Below are 21,072 nucleotides of genomic sequence, written 5' to 3'. Positions count from 1 at the left end.
GTGGATTCTTTACTATTGAGCCAAACACAGTCAGAAGTAGATAAATTTTTCAGCAGTGGGCTAATCCAGTAGCAATAGGAAATAAAATAAGGGTAATGCATTTTACATAGCAAAGGAATTATTGATTGCAGTAGATGAACAATTATGAAAGCCCATTATCATAGGATTACAAGAAGTCCCAAATCTTCCGAGTCTCAACAGCCAGATAAGAAGATGGTTGCATCATCTTTATGAAAAGTGCAGCTACGCACCACCATCATTATCATCATCATCTTCACCATCACCGCCATCATTATTATTATTGTTTCTATTATTTAGTAGTTAAATAGAAAAGGTAGTTTCTTCTTTCTCAACGCTCACCTTTCTCTTGTGACTTTTCTCTCCCTGGTGTGATTTACCCGATGATTCCTGCTTAAGTCAACTACAAGTGGCTAGATTAGTGCGCTCTACTTAGAAAATCAGAAAATGCTTGGAGACCCTTTAGCATTTGTCTATAGCCAAGTACAGTGCAAGCTCTTAAAGATCCCACACAACACCCCCCACTCAGCTCTCTACCCCACTCAGTCGGTTTGGTAGTGACTGGGTACTTGGGAGGACAGGAGTTAACTTTTGGATCACCGAGATCTCTGATTTCACACCTACCATGAAATGTAGCTGGGTTTATTTTGTTATGATGTTCAGATTGGCAGGTGCTGGCGGAGAGCCAGGGCAGGTACCTCTACCTGAATGATGTCCGTCCGGAGAGAACTGTCAGCACCGAGGGGAACTTGTATCAAAATTAGAAAATGTTCGCATGTTCTTCTTAGAACAAACCATCTGAAACAATTAATCATGTGTAAAATGGGGAGAAAATGTAATTTTTAATTAACTAAGGTGGTTAATACACTAATTAAAAAATGGAGAAGGTGTGACTTCATTCAGTGAAAATAAAATCCCCACAGTTTTGTGCTTAATGGGAAAGAAATTTCTGGCTCTCACTTGACTTTTTTTTTTCCAGTAACTTAGACTGAAATAAAATACATTGGTAATTATGGAATAACATTTTGATTCTGCAGTGCAACTGTATTCTAGCAATATAAATACACCCTATGATTCAGGAAATGGTACCGTTTTGGCTCCTAAGAATTGGTCTGTTTTGTTGTTGTTTTTGAAGGGATTCAAAAGAGCAACATGACAGAAATATCTCTGTCTTGATGAGGATCCTGGGGACAGGGAATAAACTTAAATACGAGAAAATTAAGGCATATCCTGCTTGTTCACGAAGTATGCCCTATACTCTGATTTCTCAGTGTTCTATGCTAAGTTGAGCTACCGGCGCCATTTGTAAAGTGCTGGAGAGCCTGTGGGCTTGAGAGGCAAGGGCAAGTCTTACACTCGAGTGGACGGTCACTCGACGTCTGTCTTCCTCCCCAGGGAGGGCTCAGGATGGAGCGAGCTTCCTGATGTCTAGTTAGCGAGCCTGTGAGCCAGGCTGCTGACCGCCTGGCCTCTGAGGATGCTGCTGGATATGCTCCGTGGTGAGCCCTCCCCTCTGCCTTGCAGGAAGAGGGGAGCGAGCTCCACCGGGGAGACACGGGGCTGCGTCCTGTGAAGCCAGAAGAGGAAACCTGGTAAAGTGTGACTGCAGGCTTAGAGCCCCTGTCCCTGAGGCTTCTCTGTACCCTCAGCAGGGCTGCTGACTTTCCCACTCACCCATTTGATGTCGGGGGACCCAAACGGCCAGCCAGAAGTGTGAACTCGCACTGGGCAAGACCCAGCGTCTGCGACATTAGACGCCAACATAGAAATCAGAGAAGAGCTACCGTCCGGCAGTTTTAACCACCAACACCCATTTATTTTAATGAAAAAAAAAAACAAAAACTCTGCATTCTATATGCTTCAAAAAGATTTACTATAGAAACAAATACAATATATGGAACTCTATCTGCATAATTTCACTACAATAAAGACAACATATGACTTCTAGTTCCTATGAAGGCAAACTCAAAAGCACAGGTGCAAACAGAGATTGCATAAGAAAGCGTGTGCGCACCCGCGCGTGCCCGCGAGTGTGGTTAAAACCTTTAGTAAGCAACGGCATTAAAATATGCTAAGACACTTACCTGACCCTAGCTCGTGTCGAGCGCTAAGAAAAAGCCACAGGCTGTCACTAGTTTATCTGCTAGAAAAATTTGGTGTGAGCTTTGATGGTTCAGTTACAGCGTATGGACAAGAAGATAACCTTGGTACAAGCACTAACCTCCGTCTTATGTTCGCATGCTCACAGAATAAAAATCAGTTACTTCTCATACATAATGAACATCTTTTATTTTCAGGTTTGCAAACGACGGCCGTCGATTCACACAAAAGGGTACTTTTAAAACTACCTGTATTTACTCTATTGTATGCGTGTATATAGGAAACGATCGCTGTGCATGTGCGTAAATGTATGTCTGTACATGTGGGCCGATATATGTATACACATGGTACCTGATGGCCTCTTCGGACGCATGTGTGACCTCCATGATGACGCTGGCTGTTGTACGTATGCCAAGGAGGGCAAGGTTCTCTATTCTGGGCCAGGTCCCCAGAAAACCCACTGGGACTGTGGTTTCCGGACACTTACAAATGCATAGAGGTAGACGCCCATGCATTTGATGGTGAAACGTCCAGCTCTGCTCCTCACCACCGTCACTCAGGATCATCCTCACATAGGATGGCAGTGAAAACTGTCCCCCTCTGCGGACCTGCCTGGACAGTGGGTTGAGGAGAAGCTCCAGCTCTGTGCTCTGCCCTAGTGCTGAACTGGACGCTGAGGCCCTGGAGGGGTCGGCTGCTTTAGCTTCTACCCCTTCTGTGCTTAACCTCTCGGGGAAGGGTGACAGTATATGAGGACCAAGCTTCTGTAGTCTGTCTCTATAAATACTGGGTATATACACATACAGATACGCATACATATACAAATACTAACCCACAGACCAAACCGGAAGTGTGGAGTGCTGACTAGCAACATGGCAAACACATCAGGAAAAGTATTCGTTGTTCCTCCTCCCAGAAGGTCAAGTTCTATGCCATGATGTTTAAAACACTCAAGGGAAAATTCAGAGAATTCCATTAATTAAAGGGGAAAAGGAAGATGCTGTCAAAATGGTGAAGTACAGATTAAGTGAAAATTGCAAAGAAAACGAAAATCTGAAACAATTGAGGCCTGGTTGTGAAGTTCGAGAGCTGTAAACTGCAATCTTCAGATTTGGATTTTTTTTTTTCTCTTTTTCCTGTTGCTATGGAAACTTGGGAATCAAGCTTCAGGTGTCAGGAGTTCTCACAGACCTGAATGGAAAAGACTCAGAGTCAAGTCAAGGAATATAACAACTCGATTCAAAAACATTTTAGCTAAATACTAGATACATGACTGGCAAGCTATAATAAATGCATTTATAAATATTGTACTACTTTGGGGAAGTTTTTTTTTTTTTCCTTAAGCACAACATTTGAAGAGAGAAGGAATAGTTCTGCTGGTTTATGACTCAAAAAGCGGGACTTCTCTGAAAATGCGAATACCACATGTCTCACACCTCAGATCAACCGTGGCCCCTCCCGCTGCCTCACTGAGCCCTGTCTTCTGCAGTTGGCCCAGGGCTGGGCTCTTTTATAAACAAGCCTACTTGGCAGCTTGGAAATGGACCATCATCCCAGATACATATACATACATATATTTCTTTTGGTCCCTGAGAAAAGCAGGAGAGTAACTGGTGGTTCTGCAGAGATGGTGTATGAGTTCCCGAGGGCTGCTGTCACAGATGACCACAAATTCAGTGGCTCACAGACCACACACACTCACTCTCCTACACTCTGGAGGTCAGACTTCTTAGGGGGCTACAGTCCAGGCGCTGGCAGAGTTCCTTTTGGAGCCCCCTCCTCCCCTTCAAGCTCCCCGAGGCTGCCTGTTTGGACGCGGCCCCTCCCTGCCTCTCTGAGACCTGCTTCAGGGTTTGCATTGCTTGCTCTCCAGGCTTTAGGCCAGCTGAGGGACTTCCACCCTGCCTGCTGATAGGGTGAATGGAAGCAGCTTGGCTCTCTGCCACCTTTGCCTAATTATAATTATATCTTGGATTTGCACAGGGAGAAGGTACCACTAAAAACTCATGTTACAAAGAAACAAAAATGTATAAAAGATCAACCCACAATGCAAGTATAGTCTCTTCTGGAATGAATTGATTGTTGGAGTATAATGGGTTGTTCTGTAAAGCTTAGGGCTTTTCACTCTAAATCTGTTAAGGGGGCGGGTCAGCACGCAAACGTCACCAACCTGTGCTGCACCCCACTGATTTCAGAGTTTAAAGTAGTCATGTATCTGCTCTAAATTCTAGATAGAAAAATCTTTGTAATGTGACTCGAGTGTAAATAAAATGATATTGAGAAGGTTAAGGGAGAAAGCTGTTTTAACAGAAAGGACCATGGAAATGAACATGCTGATTCAGATGCGAGTTTTATTGTGATTTTCTATACCTAGGGATCTTTATACTGCTTGACAGGTGAATTCCTCTGGGGTTAGGACTCTTCTGAACTCATTTAATTCCCTTTTTTTTCAGGTGAATTTTTCATTGCCCTCGCTACCATTGCCTTAAACTCTTTGGTGACCTGGGCTGCAGTAAACTATATCCTTCATATTCACTTGCATTTGAAGACTGGAAAAGAACATATTAAATGGCATCACCAATTTCATTTAAAAATATTTTCCTGTGTGAGACCAATAACTTAATCATTTTCGTCATTGAGAAAAATAGGAAAAAATTTTGGCTTAATAAGACCCACTCCATTTGAAAGCCCTCAAGCCCTGTTTAAGTCAAGTCAGACCACAGCATATCTCCTGTGACTGTTGAGTTGATTGCACAAAAAAGTTCACAATGATGTAATGTTCTTAGCTGTGCATGTGTGTGGCACATAGAAAGCCCTGGGACGTCAGAGGTTGACTGTCATTGTCCATAAACTTGGAGGGACCAGCTCTGTCTGCAGGCCGAGGATGGCCTGCTCTACTCCGGCTTGGTGCTCCTCCAAGCTCTGCCTCTGCCCGTAATATATTTCACAATGAAGAGGAGCAAAATATTGGTACACCCAATGACATGGACTGTGCGGTTCTGTTTATGGAAAATTCTAGAGAACGCAAGAATCTAATCAGAGAAGGCAGATCAATGAGAGTCTGGACTCTGGGGAGGGGATCAACAGGAAAGGGGTACAAGGAATGGCATCTTGATTGTGGAGTGGCTACACTTTACCAAAATTCATCAAACTGCACCCTTAAAATAGGTGAATTTTATGGAATGCAAATAATACCTTAATAAAAAGCATTAGAATGAAAAGTATTTCTGGTGACCATTTTTTTTGCTCATTTGGTCACCTCTTTAAACTTCTTCATTGTGATCATCAAGGTTACAATTCAATCCCCCGTCCTTTCCAATATAGAGACATTTAATTTTGGTACTTATTCAAATGGTTCACCTGATCTGTTCTTTTATATTCTTGCTCTTGTGAATTAATTTTAAAACAGTGTTTGAAAAGGTTTCAGCGCAATATTCCTTGAACTTGCCTTGTCACAGCACAAAGACCCTCATGGATGTGCCAGCTTGCTTTCTTTGGAGGGTCCTAGGGGGAGAATTATGCATCCCCTCGATGTCATCAACATGTGATTTAAACAACAAACTGGCAGTAAAAATCATTTCATTTACATTTTTTATTGCTTTCAATGTCATTAGTTTTATTTCTTTTACTTTGGGATGTCTAAGAAGGAACTGCGTCTCTCTCAGTTCAACTCTTAAATGCAATAAAGCCACCTATGGTATCATAATAAACTGAAATGTTTTTATTATCTTTTTCCACAAGGGAGGCAGTCTAATAATGAACACTGGCCTCCATGCTAACCCACCTTGGGACCTTTCTGAGCATCAGTGTCTCGTCTACAGAGTGAAATAAAACCACCAGGGCAATGAAGGAAACAAAGAGAAAAGCCACAGAACAGGGGTGTTTGGTTTATGCGAGTCTACTTGAATCAGAATATTATTGGGGAAGAGGAGCAAAACCCATTTTCTCTTCCCATGTTGGATGACGCGAGCCCTGCAGTTTTATGAACAAAGGCTTTAAAGACCAAATTGACATGCTTTTCCTGCCAAGAGCCAGGGAGTAAATATTTTTGACTTTTTGGGCCATAGGGTCTTGGGGGCAACCACTCAGCTCTTTTTGTGGTAGCAGCAGAAAGCAGTCATAGGTTAAGTCTGTAAATGGACGGACCTTCTGTATTCTGTGCGTCTGTGCTCACTCGCTCAGTTGTGTCCGACTCTTTGCGACTCCATAAACTGTAGCCCGCCAGGCTCCTCTGTCCATGGAACATCTGATTTTCCTGGCAAGAATACTAGAGCGGGTTGCCATTTCCTCCTTCAGGGGATCTTCCCAATCCAGGGATCAAACCCACATCCCTTGCATGTTCTGCATTGGCGGATTCTTTACCACTGATCCATCGGTATTCTAATCAAATCTTAAAATCAGGAAGTGAGCCTTTCTTGGCCTTTGGGCTGTAGTTTGCCACTCCCTGCTTTAAAGAAACATTGAACAGATTCTACCAAATCTCCGCATTCATTCAAGGACCATGGCTGGTGGGGAAGTTCTCTTGTCCTTGCACTTTATAATCTACTGATAGATACAGTGTTGTTAGGACTCATGCCCCCACTTTGCTCAATACTTTGGACCCATTTCCGTGTGTCCTCTGGCCATTGTCATGGGTCAGCCACACTGACCTTGCTCTTAGGAGCGAGTCTGAGCCATAGGACATTCAAGGCGTCTTATTCCTGCCAGTTTCTCACATGCCTACATTATTAGTTTCATTCTTTCTCTGTTAGGAAGAACATCTTGGGCTAGGTCTATAATAAAACAGGAATCATTTTATATGGCAGGCATCTCTAACGTTCAGACGAACATTATTAAATAATCTTATGCCTTTGATATAGGGACAGGGTGAGGTTTGTTTTGCAGTCAGACAGGTCGGTGATGATAACTGTTCTTAACTATTTATCTTAACTGGGGACTGAAATGACATGTCTTGTGGTGCAAAACATGGGAGGGTCATTTCCAGCTGAAAAGGGAGATTCAGGGTTTCTTTCTGAGGATAATTATGGCCTGTCCTCAGGTGCCCTGACCTGCAGTGGGATAACCATGTGGCTCTCCATTTAGGTGAGAACAGAAAGTGCATCTGACATTTCAAATCAGAATGCATGCACCTGTCTTTTCTCAAAGGTACTATTTTGGGTATAAAATGATCACAAGTTCTTTGGCAGTCATCAGACAATTCTGTCTCGGATTAACTGTGATCCAAGAGCTCAGACGGGAGAGATGAGAAGTGAGCCATCCTGGGGAACCTGCTCATTATTGACACCTGTAGGTCAGGGTGCTCCAAAGTAGGAGGAACAAGAAAATCCCTTGTGGGAGGAAGCAAATGCTGCCATGGCTATTATATTCCTTTTAATCTCAACAGATTACATCTTACTAGTATTTAACATAATGATTTGGAGTAGCAGGCATGTGTATTATCGTAAAAAATATTGTGTAAACACACAAAAACACTGGGTATGTGTGCTGGAGGCTACGGTCACCTGGGATGTTGGTTCCCTGGGTTGGATGGGCTGGGGATCTATCTGTACTTCAACAGTTGGAGCTGGAAACCTCCATTAAAACACTCACTGGCCACCTAGACGGGCTGGTAAGTGAGCAGAGTCTTGAAGAGCCTTGGTTCACGGAGAGTCAGGCTTTGGTGTCATGTAATTGTATTTATGGGCTTCCCAGGTGGCTCAGCGGGAAAGAACCTGCCTGCCAATATGGGAGATGTGAGTTCGATCTCTGGATTGGGAAGATTCCCCTGGAGAAGGAAATGGCAACCCCCTCCAGTATTCTTTCTTGCCTGGGAAACTCCATGGACAGAGGAACCTGGCAGGCTATAGTCCATGGGGTTGCAAAAGAGTAGGACATGACTTAGCAACTAAACAACAACACCAGTTGTGGGTGATGTGTGAGTGGCGACTCAATCATCTTTTCCATCTGTGTACACACACACACGCACACACAGCATTTTATTTCTGTACAATCACCCAGGAAGTACTGCCTTCTGGTCTATCCCGACTCTGCTATATGTGAATTCTGCTCCGTGTCTGTCTAGTGATCACTTGAGAAGCTGGTGGAAAACAGATTCCAGAGGTTTACTGCAGTAGAGTTGGTCAGAGCAGGACACTAAATAATCCCCGTGTGTCTGTTGATAGGGGAGTACACTGCGCCATATTCCTAGGATGGGAAGGGATGCTCTCTAGCTGTTAGAGTGAATGAACCAGAGCAGTGTGTTTGCCTGGCTCTTGAGCTAAGAATGGTTTTCATACTTTTGGTGCTAAAACACGGAAGACGGAACCAAAACAGCTATAAAAAGGAATATGAAACAGAGCCCTGATGAGACCCCCAGAGCCCAAAATATTTACCACCTGGGCCCTGATGGAGAAAGCTTGCCAACCCCTGAACTACAGCAACATAGATGGAGCTTGGAGACGTAATGAAAAGAGGGAGATCAGAGAGTTCCAGCACATCAGGCTCAACACAATATGAATTAGACCAAGTCTGACAAACTGCACGAAGTAGAACTATATGGGGTGTGTGTGCATGTGGTGTGTAGTGACAGTATAAAGCAATGTCCACACACGCTGGGGCATGACAGCTGTTGTCTCTGGGGAGAGAGAACAGGAAATGAAACTGGGGAGAGGGACAGGGGATTTCAGCTTCATCTGTAATACTCATGTTTTATATAAAAGGAAGGAAAGAAGGAAAGGAGGGAGGAAGAAAGAACAAGAGAGACAGGAATATATATTCCCTCCCTCTCTCTCTCTTTCTCTCTTTCCCCCTCTTCTTTCCTTTCTCTCCCCCTCCATCCCTCACTTCCCCCCATCCATCTATCCATCCATCCAGGGAGACACTTTGCACTGTAAATTCCCCTCTCTAATTCCACTCCAAGGTCAGTGGCTCAGCAGGGAGCTCTACGTGTCTGAAGTTGGAATGAGATTTCCTGTTGACTCCACTCAACACTGTCACTAGGATACAATAATTTCTGTTTTTATTTTCTAATCATCACTTTCTTAGCCTCCTAATTCACAACAACACCATTCACCTTCTCAGAAGGTAAATACTGAGGCCCCAAAGTCTTTTGGATGGCATTAAGCTATATGTAAATAATTGCTTAAGGTTAAAACTGGACTAGTAAGCCCCAAATAGGAAATATTTGATACCCGTATCTATTTATTTGATGCTCATACCTCTATTACTCGGTATAATAGTTCATTTATTTAAAATAATCCTTGATTATGTCACAGTCATGACAACCGGTCAGTGAAAAAACTGTGTAAATATGCAATCACCTCTTTTCCTACAGCCTCCCCGTCCTTCCATGCATTCTCATAACTCTTCTTTAAAGGGTGTAGAATCTCCTTAAATCTAGCTAAAGATTACACTGCATCATGCAGAGAGAAATAGGGCCCTGGTAGACCAGTTAACCAATCTGGGCACATCTGTCTGAGCTCAAGTTTAGGGTCATCTGCAGGAACCTCCTCTCCACCTGCTCTGTTGACGGTATTGGGTGCCTTTGCGTGGTTCCTCAGATTGGCAGGGGGATGTGAAGGGGCCTTTAGACATTAGTGGGAGCACCTTTACAGGTAACATTCCATCACACAGATGTAAGCCAAAAATGAATGTTTCCTCTGGGATGCATATTTTGGGAAAGAAGATATGTGGAAAAACAGTGGGTTTGGGGCAGTTGTGTTTTCCTATCACATGCACACTAGAGTTTGGTGAACTTACGGGCTAAGCTGAAGAGGGACAGGAGCAGGGCTGTGGCCGCGCTGAAGTGCGGGGCCCCCGCTGCGTTGCAGTCCACTTTGGAATTCTTGCAGGAGCACACTTGTACCCTGAGGTCTGTGATGTTCGTCATGGGCGGCTTCCCCGAGTCTGTCACCATGATGGGCAGGTGGTAGTTTGCTTTGTTCAGGTTTTGAAGGAGGCTCACCAGGGCGTGTGTATCTGTAAATACAAAAGGGGGCCTTCATAAGACAGGGCCGGACCTCTGCAAACAAGAGTGGAATTTCAGCAACTGAACTCACAAAGTAGGCAGTGCACTGATGTAACTACAAGAGTACTCAAATATAAATTTATTAACACCAAATCAACATAGAAATTCAGCTCTTCCTTTGGAGAAATCACATTTCAAGTGCCTAGCAAGCACGCGTGGCTGGTGGCTACCATCCAGACTGTGTTTGCTGGCGTTTGTGCCCAGTCTTGTCCGACCCCATGGACTGCAGCCCACTAGGCTCCTCCGTCCATGGGATTTTTCCAGGCAAGGATACTGGAGTGGGTTGCCATTTCCTCTTCCAGGGGATCTTCCTGACCCAGGGATCGAACCTGCATCTCTTGCACTGGCAGAAGGGTTCTTTACCACTGAGCCACCTGGGAAGCCCACCGTATCAGAGAATACCAGATAGAACACTTCCACCACGGAGGAGTTCTGTGTTTCAGGGCTATTATAGTCAATTTCAGGAGGACCCAATTTGGTAGAGATGATTGAGTACCGAGAACTCCGCCCTACAAATGTATTAGACTTAAAGTATAACACATCTTCACAAAGATCACATTCAACATCTAGAAAAAATAATGTAAAAACCCATTCTTGAATTGTCACATTGTACATCTTAAATATGTACAATTTTTATTTGTATATAAAAATATGCAATAAAGCTGGAAAAAATAAATTGTTAGCTCAGAGCATTTTTATATAAGAACACAGATTCAAATAATCAAGATACACTTTTGGAACAACAATAACAAAAATCTACTCACTTTTAAGGTGGGCAGGCCCCCCATCTGTTTCCATGGAGATGGTTTCTACACTCTAGTCTTTTTAAAAAAAATTATCTTTATCTATTTATTTTTTTGGTCATGCTGTGCAGCATGTGGGTTCCTACTTTCCCAACCAGGATCAAACCCATACTCCCTACAGTGGAAGCTTGGATTCTTAATCACCAGACCACCAGGGAAGTCCCTATAGCTTAGTCTTTATCAGGCCTCAGACCCCAGTCTTTATCAGGCCCCAGGTCTGTGGGAATTCATAGCACTGATACACAACTTGGGGACTGGATCTTTAAGCTCATGCTTGGTGGGAACATCCACCCTAGGCCACTGGCCAGCACTCAGAACTGGCCATCTCACCTGGCACTGTTTTGGCCTTGGGCTATTTTCTCTTCAGTCATTCAAATGACTGCATGGCTTGTGAGATCTTAGTTCCCCGACCAGGGATCGAACCCATGCCCATGTATTAGAAGGCAGATTCTTAACCACTGGACCGCCAGGAAAGTCCCAGCTATTTTTTTAAACCGGCTCTTTCTGGGCATAAACAAGGATAAATATTCAAAAAAAAAAAAAAAAAAAAAACTTGGAGGAGCAAGAAAAAGAATCTAGAAGGCATTTTAACTATTAAATAAAACCAGGAGGGAAATGGCAACCCACTCCAGTGTTCTTGCCTGGAGAATCCCAGGGACGGGGGAGCCTGGTGGGCTGCCGTCTATGGGGTCGCACAGAGTTGGACACGACTGAAGCGACTTAGCAGCAGCAGCAGCAGCAGCAGGAGGGAAAAGAAAAGTGTGACGACCTGAAAACAAAAAAACTGGCAATAGAACTGCTATACGTCCCAGCAATCCCACTGCTGGGCATACACACCAAGGAAAGCAGAATGGAAAGAGACACATACACCCCAGTGTTCATTGCAGCACTGTTTACAATAGCTAGCTAGGACATGGAAGCAACCTAGATGTCCACTGGCAGACAGATGGATGAGGAAGTCATGGTACATATACACAATGAAATCTTACTCAAGTATAAAAAGAACGTATGTGAGTCAGTTCTAATGAGGTGGGTAAAACTGGAGCCTACTATACAGAGTGAAGTAAGTCAGAAAGGGAACTACCAATACAGTATATTAACACATGTATATGGAATTTAGAAAAACAGTAACGATGACCCTATATGCAAGACAGCAAAGGAGACACAGATGTAAAGAACAGACTTTTGGACTCTGTGGGAGAAGGTGAGGGTGGGATGATTTGAGAGAAAAACACTGAAACATGTATATTACCATATGTGAAACAGATGACCAGTCCAAGTTTGATGCATGAAGCAGGGCACTCAAAGCCCATGCTCTGGGACCACCCAGAGGGATGGGGAGGGGAGGGAGGTGGGAAGGGGGTTCAGGACAGGGGGATAAATGTACACCCATGGCTGATTCGTGTTGTTGTACGGCAGAAACTGCCAATCAAAATAAATACATTAATTAAACAAACAGGTGAAGGATTATCCTAACCAGAAGGTGACAGCAGCAGAAATAACCAATGTGGATGATGACCCCGGTGAAATGGCAGGTCAGCACAAGGAAGGTTCTCTGAACTGCAGGTAGATGAGAAAGTCTTTGATGAGAAAGTTCCAGCTGGAAACTGAAGCTGGGGATGATTATTCAAATCAGCGACAGACACAAAACTAGCAAATAAAATACTAACCCCTCAAACAAGAGAAGGGCTATTTTAATTAAAAATAATCAGTGTAACAGAATTCATTCTTTAAAAAGCAATAAAATGGACAAACAGGCAAGTAGAATCAATAACAAGAGAAAGGCGCTAATAAAATGAGATATGAGATAAGGCCCTAACAATACAGATGAGGTTTTTTTAATAGAAAATTTTATGCACAGTTGTATAATACATTTTCAAAACTTAATGGAATGTATAATTCTCCATCCCTCTCAAAAACTCTACCTCTGAAGTAAGAAGAGGGAACCCAGCCCTGACCGGGTCAATCATAAGCTAAATTCACTATTGATGGCAAAGTGTATGTAACACATGAGTTCTGGTCTGGGTTTTATTGCGAGGCAAGGTGATTGCAGGAGTGAGTTCCCACTTGCCATGGGGAGGGGAGGGCAGTGGGGGATTCACAACTCAATACATCTGATATTTCAGTCTTAACATGGCAGATGATAAATGTTGAGACAAGTTTTAAATTCTACCTGTCCAAGTGCAAGGATTGGTGGAACGGGGCATTGCTTGCAAGTTTCATAAATGAGGAACAGGAGAAGATATCAAAGCCGAAAGTCAAAGCCAAGGTCATTTTAAAGACAAAGTCTTTACATTTCTGGGATCTGCAGCATAAAACGGAAGGTGGGGGATTAGAGGTAAGGCTTCCTAAAGATTCCTGCACTGGTGCTTCTCTTAGGAAGGCAAGCATAGCCCAGAAATCTCTGCAGTGCTGGTGAAATTTAAGGGAAACACAGCGATCTGAGTGAGGAGAGGCACCTGAGCCAAGATCCCCAGCTTTTGAAGGCTGAAACCTGGGTGGGTGCAGAGGGTGAAGTATGGGGTGCACAGCTCACAGGGTACAGCAGAGAAAAGATGAGGCAGGAGGCAGAAAGCTGTCATGCTTGCATTTCTAAGAAACTGATATTCAATATTTTTACAAATTGTGTACAGGTGCTGGTAGGAAAATTGTCAGTGTTTGTAATGTGTGAATAACTTGAAACAAACCACGTGAGAATCCACGAGAGCACAGGAAAGGAGGAACAGGTTGGAACAGAAACCAAGCCAGGGAAACCAGGCTTCAAAGCTGAAGAATAACAAGGGAATGTTAAAAGGACTTACTGTTGATCTTGGAGATCTTCCAGACTTTATCAGGAACGGTTTGTTTGTGGATTTCAAATTTGAAAGGATCTGTGTTTGGGTGAAGATCCTTATCTGTCGCTCCCAAAATGACTACGCTGAGGTTTTTGGCATCATCACAGACCTCTGCTACCGTGGGGTAAATGAAGGGTGCGTTGTCATTCACGTCTTCCAGAGTTATCAGCAGAGTCCCAGTGCCAGTGGCGGGCGGGTTGCCTACAGAGAAAGGGGAGATGTTAGTACACAACCCATACAACGCAGGGGTCATCGTCCACAGTACCTCTTCCCGACGTGCCAGACACCTTTACTGCTGTCATTAGATTTCAAACAGGACCAAGAAGGATGGCTTCCATCTGTGTATAAAGTTTAGTGGTTTAAAAAGCCTTGTAGTAGTATGATCTCTAGGTCTATCCCCGTTGCTGCAAGTGGCATTATTTCATTCTTTTTATGGCTGAGTCACATTCCACTGCATATACACCACGTCGTCTTTATCCGTTCACCTGTCCATGGACATCTGGGTTGTTTCCATGTCCTGGCTATTGTGAATAGGGCTGCTGTGAACACAGGGCTGCATCTATCTTTTTGAATTACAGTTTTCTCCAGGTATATGCCTAGGAGTGGGATTGCACTTAGAAATAATCGTACTAAGTGAAGTAAGCCGGGCTAAGAAAGACAGATATCATATGATATTGCTTACATGTGGAATCTTAAAAAAAAATACAAAAAACCTTTTATCATATGTAAGGCTTCTGACTGATGTTCTTCAGACTTTAAGGTTAGAGTGCTAAGCTTTAAACACACATGTCATACCAGCACATTGAAATTCACTCAAAGAATGGAAATGGTAATTAGAACTTATCCTTGCTTACCATAATGAAACCTTTAATCTAAATAGCCGAGTTTTTCAGAAAAGCAGTGGAACAATCTGATCTGACTTATTTGTGGAACTATACAGTGGTACTGATGGGAGATGCAGGCACTGGAGGCAGGGAGCCCAGCAATAGATGGCATCATGAAGGGCATTTTGAACGGCAAATACATGTCTCGTCTTATTGAGGCCCTCAGGTGAGGCTGCCAGAAGGAAAGCGGAAGGTAGTGGGGTGCAGAAAGACAACAGCCTCCGCTCTGACTGTGCTAAGAGCCTGTCAAGTTCAGTGAACCTGCAAGAAAGTGCCCAGAGCTTGGGAGACATGCCAGGGCTGAGTTAGCCAATGGGAATTTTCAATGTAGATGCTCTTGAAACCTTTCTAGTGAATTAGGTTACCTGAGTTGAAAGTGCAGAATTATGGAGGGGTGGGCACCTCAAGAAACACCAAAGAGCAGGTTAAAAGTTTAAAAAGCCAGGTGATAGTTTCTGGAAGACATGGGAGAGATGAATTGGAGGCGGAGGCAAGAATCAAGAATTAAATGTGTTATGGTGCTCAAAAAGATGAGGAGTCAAGAGCAGCAATGGGGTTTCCCAAGAAGAATGTTACTGGTGACTTTCTAGGGAGAGATTTGCATTGGTGGGGAAGAAGCCAGATTGAAGGAAGCTGATCAGTGACTCACAAAGCATGAGAACAGATACTCTTTAAAGTTTTTTTTTTTTTTTTTTTTTTAATTTTTAGTGAAGAATAGTTGATTTGCAATGTTGTGTTAATTTCTGCTTTATGGCAAAACGATTCAGTTATACATATATATGGTTTCCCTGGTGGTTCAGACAGTAAAGAATCTGCCTGCAGTGCAGAAGACCTGGGTTTGATTCCTGGGTCAGAGAAGGGAATGGCAACCCACTCCAGTATTCTTGCCTGGAACCTGGGGCTATACAGTCCGTGGGGTTGCAGAGTCAGACGTGACTGAGCGACTAACATTGACTAACATTGACTGTGACACATGTATACACATTCTTTTTCATATTCGTTTCCACTATGGTTTATCACAAGATGTGTTGAATATATCCCTGTGCCATTGTTGAGCCTTGTTGTTGATCCATCTCATATATAATAGCTTGCATCTGCTAACCCCAAACTCCCAAATGCATCCCTTCCCCACCCCGTCTCCTCCTTGGCAACCACAAGTCTGTTCTGTATGCCTGTGAGTCTCGAGGATGGATACTCTTTAGTGGGGCTGGTGAAATTTAAACAGACCAACACCCAAAGATAGTTCCAGAGTAAACATTCAAGTAAGTGTCTGCTAAAATAGGAGCACAGCTGTAATTAATCATCAGAAGCATAGGCATTTCTAATGGTGGCAGACCATCAACTTTTGTTAGCGCAAGAACCCAAAGGAGATGCGTAATTACTTTGAAGTTGGTTTCTCACTGTCAGCTTTAGTCATTTGGCTGAATTTCTTTATTGAAAAATTATTTTCCTCTTTTTATGGAACTAATTGAATATCTCAGAGGAATCCATTATATTTTCTTCACTCTGAATATAATATGGAGTCATTTGGAAGAACGGATGAGAAGGCTAATTATGAGTATTTGAAATATGGTCATAAGAATTGGCCTTTCGTGAACTTAATTATACTGCTGTCTTCAATTTCCCCTGTGTTATTCTCAGGCCAGGCTGGTGATGTCTTTTTCTGAAGTCAAGCAAAATGAGCTTGTTTGTCTTTTGTTGAGAAAGAAGGTAAAGAGTGGATTCTCAAAATCCTCAGGGAAAGCCTCTCCCAGTTTCTATGTATGAGATGGAGGAAAATCACCACCCCAAAGTAAAATGTAATTTAAAATGTAAAGATTCTTCATGAGCCCTTCGGCTCCAGCAGTTGTGGGGGGTCCAGGAAATACCAAGCTTCCAGATATTCTCTGGCACTCAACAAAAATCCCTCAGCCCTCTTCTCTCCTTTCTGTCCACAAGCCAGAGCTCTCAGGGCCCACTCTGCATGACCAAACACCGGAACCAAAGCACGGCTGGGAAAAGCCTTAATTTGAGCGAAATCCCGGGATGTGGAGCTAGACCTGCACTTGCCCGTCCTGGGCGCTCCTCAGAGGAGCCCAGGGCCACATTCTCAGGGGATGCGTGAAGGCTCAGAGGAAGTCCCACCTCAGAACCCGTGTCTGTAAGGGCTTTTGTCTTTATAATGTCAGGAGATGCAATGGCCCCCAGATGAGCCACTCCTGTCAGGGGGTCTTAAATAGAATGGGAGGTGGGTTCCCCTTTGGGAATCTGATGAAGGTCATGGTCCTGCCTTAGGAAACGCACTCCGGCTCACACTGAAGGGTTGGCAGTCACTGGGAGAACTGGAAGTGCGGCCTGGGCTCCGTGCGAGGTTGGAGCTTCTGATGTGCGACACCTTGGTTCAGTTGTTGTGAGGCTGAGGCAGAGAAGTTGAGCACCGGCTCAGATGAATTCCGTGTCTCAGGCCTCCTTCTCTAGAACGAGAGTTAATCTTAGCTTTCCATGTCCAAGTTTGCACTCCGTAGATTGCTCTCATTTCAACTACAAAAGCAAACTAAAATTCCCAAACCATCATTTGGGGTTATTACTAGTATTGTTTTTGTATCTTCTTTTATGAGCTACTTTTATTGTGGTAAAATATGCATAATATTTACCATTTTAACCACTTTTAAGTGTACAGTTCCGTGGCATGAAGTATATTCCCACTGTGCAGCCATCACCGCTGTCCATCTTGAGAACTTTTTTTTCATCTTCCCCACCTGAAACTCTGTCCCCACTAAAAGACAGCTCTCCCTGTCTTCCTCCCCACAGCCTTCAAATCTTGGTGGGTCATTCATTTTGCTTCAAGCTTTCGTGCTGCCAAACAGTGGCTTGACATGGGAGTAATGGTTACCATTTTCTTTCCTGGACCTGAATAACCTAATCTGTTTTATCAACAGGACTGTGCCTTCAAGACCACAGAGATGCTCTGACCTCAGGAAGCTGTGCCCTGGACCACTGCTCGCTCCCATTTCTGGCTTTGTCATTCCCACTCGGCACTGGCAGCTTATAATACTTCACAAATCGATCAGTTTAGGACCAAACTGATCCTGCGGCTGGATTTTGAAACAAGACAATTTAACTTGTGCTATTCACTTTGGTGGTGATGATCTCCTCGAGAGCTGGACGAGTTGGCATCCTGTGTCCGTGCCAGCCGTCCTGGCCAAACCCTCAGTCTGCTTGGTTCAGTGTCGAGGCTTGGACCTTTGTGTTCTAGGTGTGTTGGGGTGGAGCTGTACATTTTCTAAAAGTCCAAGCGAACCAGAGAGGTTGCTGTTTAAGCACGTGGGGCTCTACCCTCCAGTCTTCCCTCATTTTTCCTGAAGAGGAAACTGGGACTCAGAAGATGAAGTAATTGTCCACGGCGCTGTGACCATTGGTGCTGTGTCACCTGTCTGAGGACTGCGGCCCCTGAGACACAGTGTTCCCATGCTGTGCATGCTGAGGAAGCTCCAGAAGTGAGTGGAATGACCGGTGGTCTCAGCACAACCCACCGTCCGTGCCAGACTGTGGAGCTCCAAGTTTAGGAGTTCTGGCGCTGTGGTTGGCATCAAGAATTGGCAGAAGCGGTGAAAAACAATCTGTGTGTTTTGGTACTTAAATCACCAACAATATACTGCTTTCTGTTGAAGGTGGGTGGAGCTAAGGTCTGTACCCAAGGGCACGTGTCACACCTGAGTCTCCTGGCACTGGGTGGGTGTAATGAGAAGCAGGGCCGGGTTAGGGTTAGGGTTATGGGGATGTCATTTTATGCAGAATGCTGACCACATAGGATTTTCACTTAGCCAAAAAAAAAAAAAAAAAAAAAAACACTGAGATTTTATGATAGTTCCATTATTCAAAAGATGCACATATATATATCTAACTTGTCAGTGACAGACAAAAACAGTGTGACACTAATTAAAAGATATATATGATTAGGAAAAAGATTAGGAAGAAATATACCCAAACCTAAATAGTGATTATCTCTCCAGGTAATTAACATTAAAGTAATACTTTTCTCTTTTCAATCTCCTTTATAATAACCATGATTACTGTGATAATCAGAAACAGAAATGTAAATTCAAAAGTTATACAGGGATTAAAAATTTTTTTCCAATTCTACTTTCTTTTCTCTATTTGTTTTTACAAAGAATCGATATTTAGTAAATTTGCAGAGTTCTGCAACTACCACCATTATCTAATTCTATTTATTTATTACAGTTTTTTTTTCTTGATGTGCGCCATTTTAAAAGGGCTTCCCAGGTGGCTCAGTGATAAAGAATCCACCTACCAATGCAGGAGATGTGGGTTCTATCCCTGTGTTGGGAAGATCCCCTGGAGAAGAAAATGGCAACCCACTCCAGGATTCTTGCCTGGGAAATCCCGTGGACAGAGGAGCCTGGCGGGCTACATACAGTCCATGGGGTCGCAAAAGAGTCAGATATGGCCCAGCAATTAAACAACACACAACTTTTAAAAAAGTATTTATGAATTTGTTACAATATTGCTTCTGGTTTATGTTTTGTTTTTTTTTTGGCTGAGAGGCACACGGGGTCTTAGCTCCTTAACCAGGAACTGAACCTGCAGCCCCTTCAAGAGAAGGCAAAGTTTTATCCACTGGACCACCAGAAAAGTCCCCAAATGGTATCGCTGAGGCTCCTCCATGTTATACCAAGAATCAGTACTTCATTCCTTTTTATAGCTGAATAATACTCCATTTTGTTGATCGACCATGTTTTCTTTATCCATTCACTAGCTAATGGACATCTGGGTTGTTCCTGTTTTAGTCTGTTATGAACAATGCTGCTATGAACAACTGCATTTGAGAGACCAGATTTTCACGCATTACGAGATCCCTAGACCGATAAGATCAGACCCCAGTGCATCTCCTCAAGAGAGTGCCTGTAGAAGAATAGGCTCCCTGGTCTTGCCACAGTTGGCTGGGCTGGCTTCACATGCAAAGAAGGTTGAATCTCAGCCAGAACGTCTGGAAGTGAGCTCAGAGAAGTGCAGGAAGGCAGTAGGCTTTTCCGGTCTCTGGGCTAGATGTGTGCAGCACGTGTCTTAACACTGATCATGCATCTAGGTGGTTCCGTATGGGGAATAGTGTGCAGACTGAGGCTGCCTGCAATGGAGAATAATATGCAGGAAGAGAAAGTGAGAGGAGGGAAAGACAGAAAGCTCGTTTCTGAGCTCCCCAGACTCTGAGCATCAGGACTATTCTCTGTCATGTCCTATTAGAATAGGTAGCTGGTAGATTTAAAAAAAATTATTATTATTATCTGTGGTAAAGGAAAATTCAGTGTTTATTGGAAAGTGCTGCTCAAGGAGAACGGGTGGCTCATGCTCAAAAAGCCTGAACTCCCTGGGTTGAGTTTTGAATTAATTTAGGTTGATTTGAAAATTGCTCTTTCCATACTTACAATCACATATGTTTGCATTTCAATAGGTTTCCCTCTATTCTGAGAGCAGTGTCCTCCCTTCCCCCACCTGGGGGAGAAACAAGTGTGTATGTGGGAGGGAGTATCTGTGGAATTCAGAGCAGGGAGTCCACTCCAGGGACCAAGAGGGAGACCTGAGCTGAGCATCTCAAGGAAGCTTGAGGCCCAAATTCTGGGAGGAAAATCGGGAGGATGGGTGAATTCATGGGGAACCACAGTTCACATGTGGCCACTAAGTGAAGGCTGGGTGCCCTTGCTGGATTCTGAGGTGTGTTTGTTAGGGCAAGGTGACTGGTGGGGGCACTCTACTCCCCTCCAGGTCCTTCTGCACGTCTGGGCATCTCTTGAACCTTTGCCAAGTAGCTGTGAGCAAAGCAATGCCAGGTCTTTTATTTCATGTGAGCAGGGCTCTAAGCTACATTCACCTGTGCTCACAAGAGGGAGCGAACCAGGACCCCTCTCTGCAGGGTGACCCTTCATATTACTCAGTTCATCCCTATGTTCTATTTACTATGGCTCTGCAGGATCACTATTTTACAGGTCCGCTTTTTTTTTTGGCATGTGCCCTGTAAGCCAAGAATCTTGTCGCTTTTTAATTCATAAGCATTTTTTTTTATTGCTGTGTTAATAGAGATCTTGCCAATCTCATTTTATATGCTGAAAACATTTAGTAGTAAACCAACCAAAAACTTGGTAGAAAATAGATTTGCAAACTACAGCGTCAGGTTTCCATGGTTAATACTTGATGTAGAACTGAGGCGATTATTCACATAATTCAGACTCAATTCTTTAGGAGGAGAAATAATTTGAAAGCTGAAACGGTTTTTTTTTTTTTTTTTTTTAAATTCCAGCGTTTGGCTTTTTTGCTTCCATCTTACAGAAACCAAAGACAAGGCAAAAATAGGGGAAGAATTGATTTGGAGGCCGTTTCTAAACGTGACAGTTTCATTTCATTCATTCAGCCCATAATTATTTATTGTGACTTTG

The 21,072-nt window shown here is 43.6% G+C and overlaps 1 protein-coding gene across 2 annotated transcripts in view; it reads right to left on the bottom strand.

Moving 5' to 3' along the window:
• Nucleotides 1–1,874: 1,874 nt before the first annotated feature.
• The window catches only part of CDH13 (cadherin 13), a 1,016,104-nt gene continuing 996,906 nt past the window's right edge, over nucleotides 1,875–21,072 (bottom strand). The window contains exons 12-14 of one of the 2 annotated variants that reach the window (NM_001035277.2): nucleotides 13,728–13,961; nucleotides 9,856–10,074; nucleotides 1,875–3,309 (exon numbers count right to left, since the gene is read on the bottom strand). In NM_001035277.2, the coding sequence (NP_001030354.1) occupies nucleotides 3,302–3,309; nucleotides 9,856–10,074; nucleotides 13,728–13,961 (461 nt within the window). In that variant the 3' untranslated portion in view covers nucleotides 1,875–3,301. The remainder of the gene's footprint in view (nucleotides 3,310–9,855; nucleotides 10,075–13,727; nucleotides 13,962–21,072) is intronic. The other variant, XM_024978135.2, reaches the window with a different exon arrangement.

The sequence above is a fragment of the Bos taurus genome, chromosome 18, assembly GCF_002263795.3.
Source record: "Bos taurus isolate L1 Dominette 01449 registration number 42190680 breed Hereford chromosome 18, ARS-UCD2.0, whole genome shotgun sequence".
Lineage (NCBI taxonomy): Eukaryota > Metazoa > Chordata > Mammalia > Artiodactyla > Bovidae > Bos > Bos taurus.
This window is presented reverse-complemented; position numbering and strand designations above follow the sequence as displayed.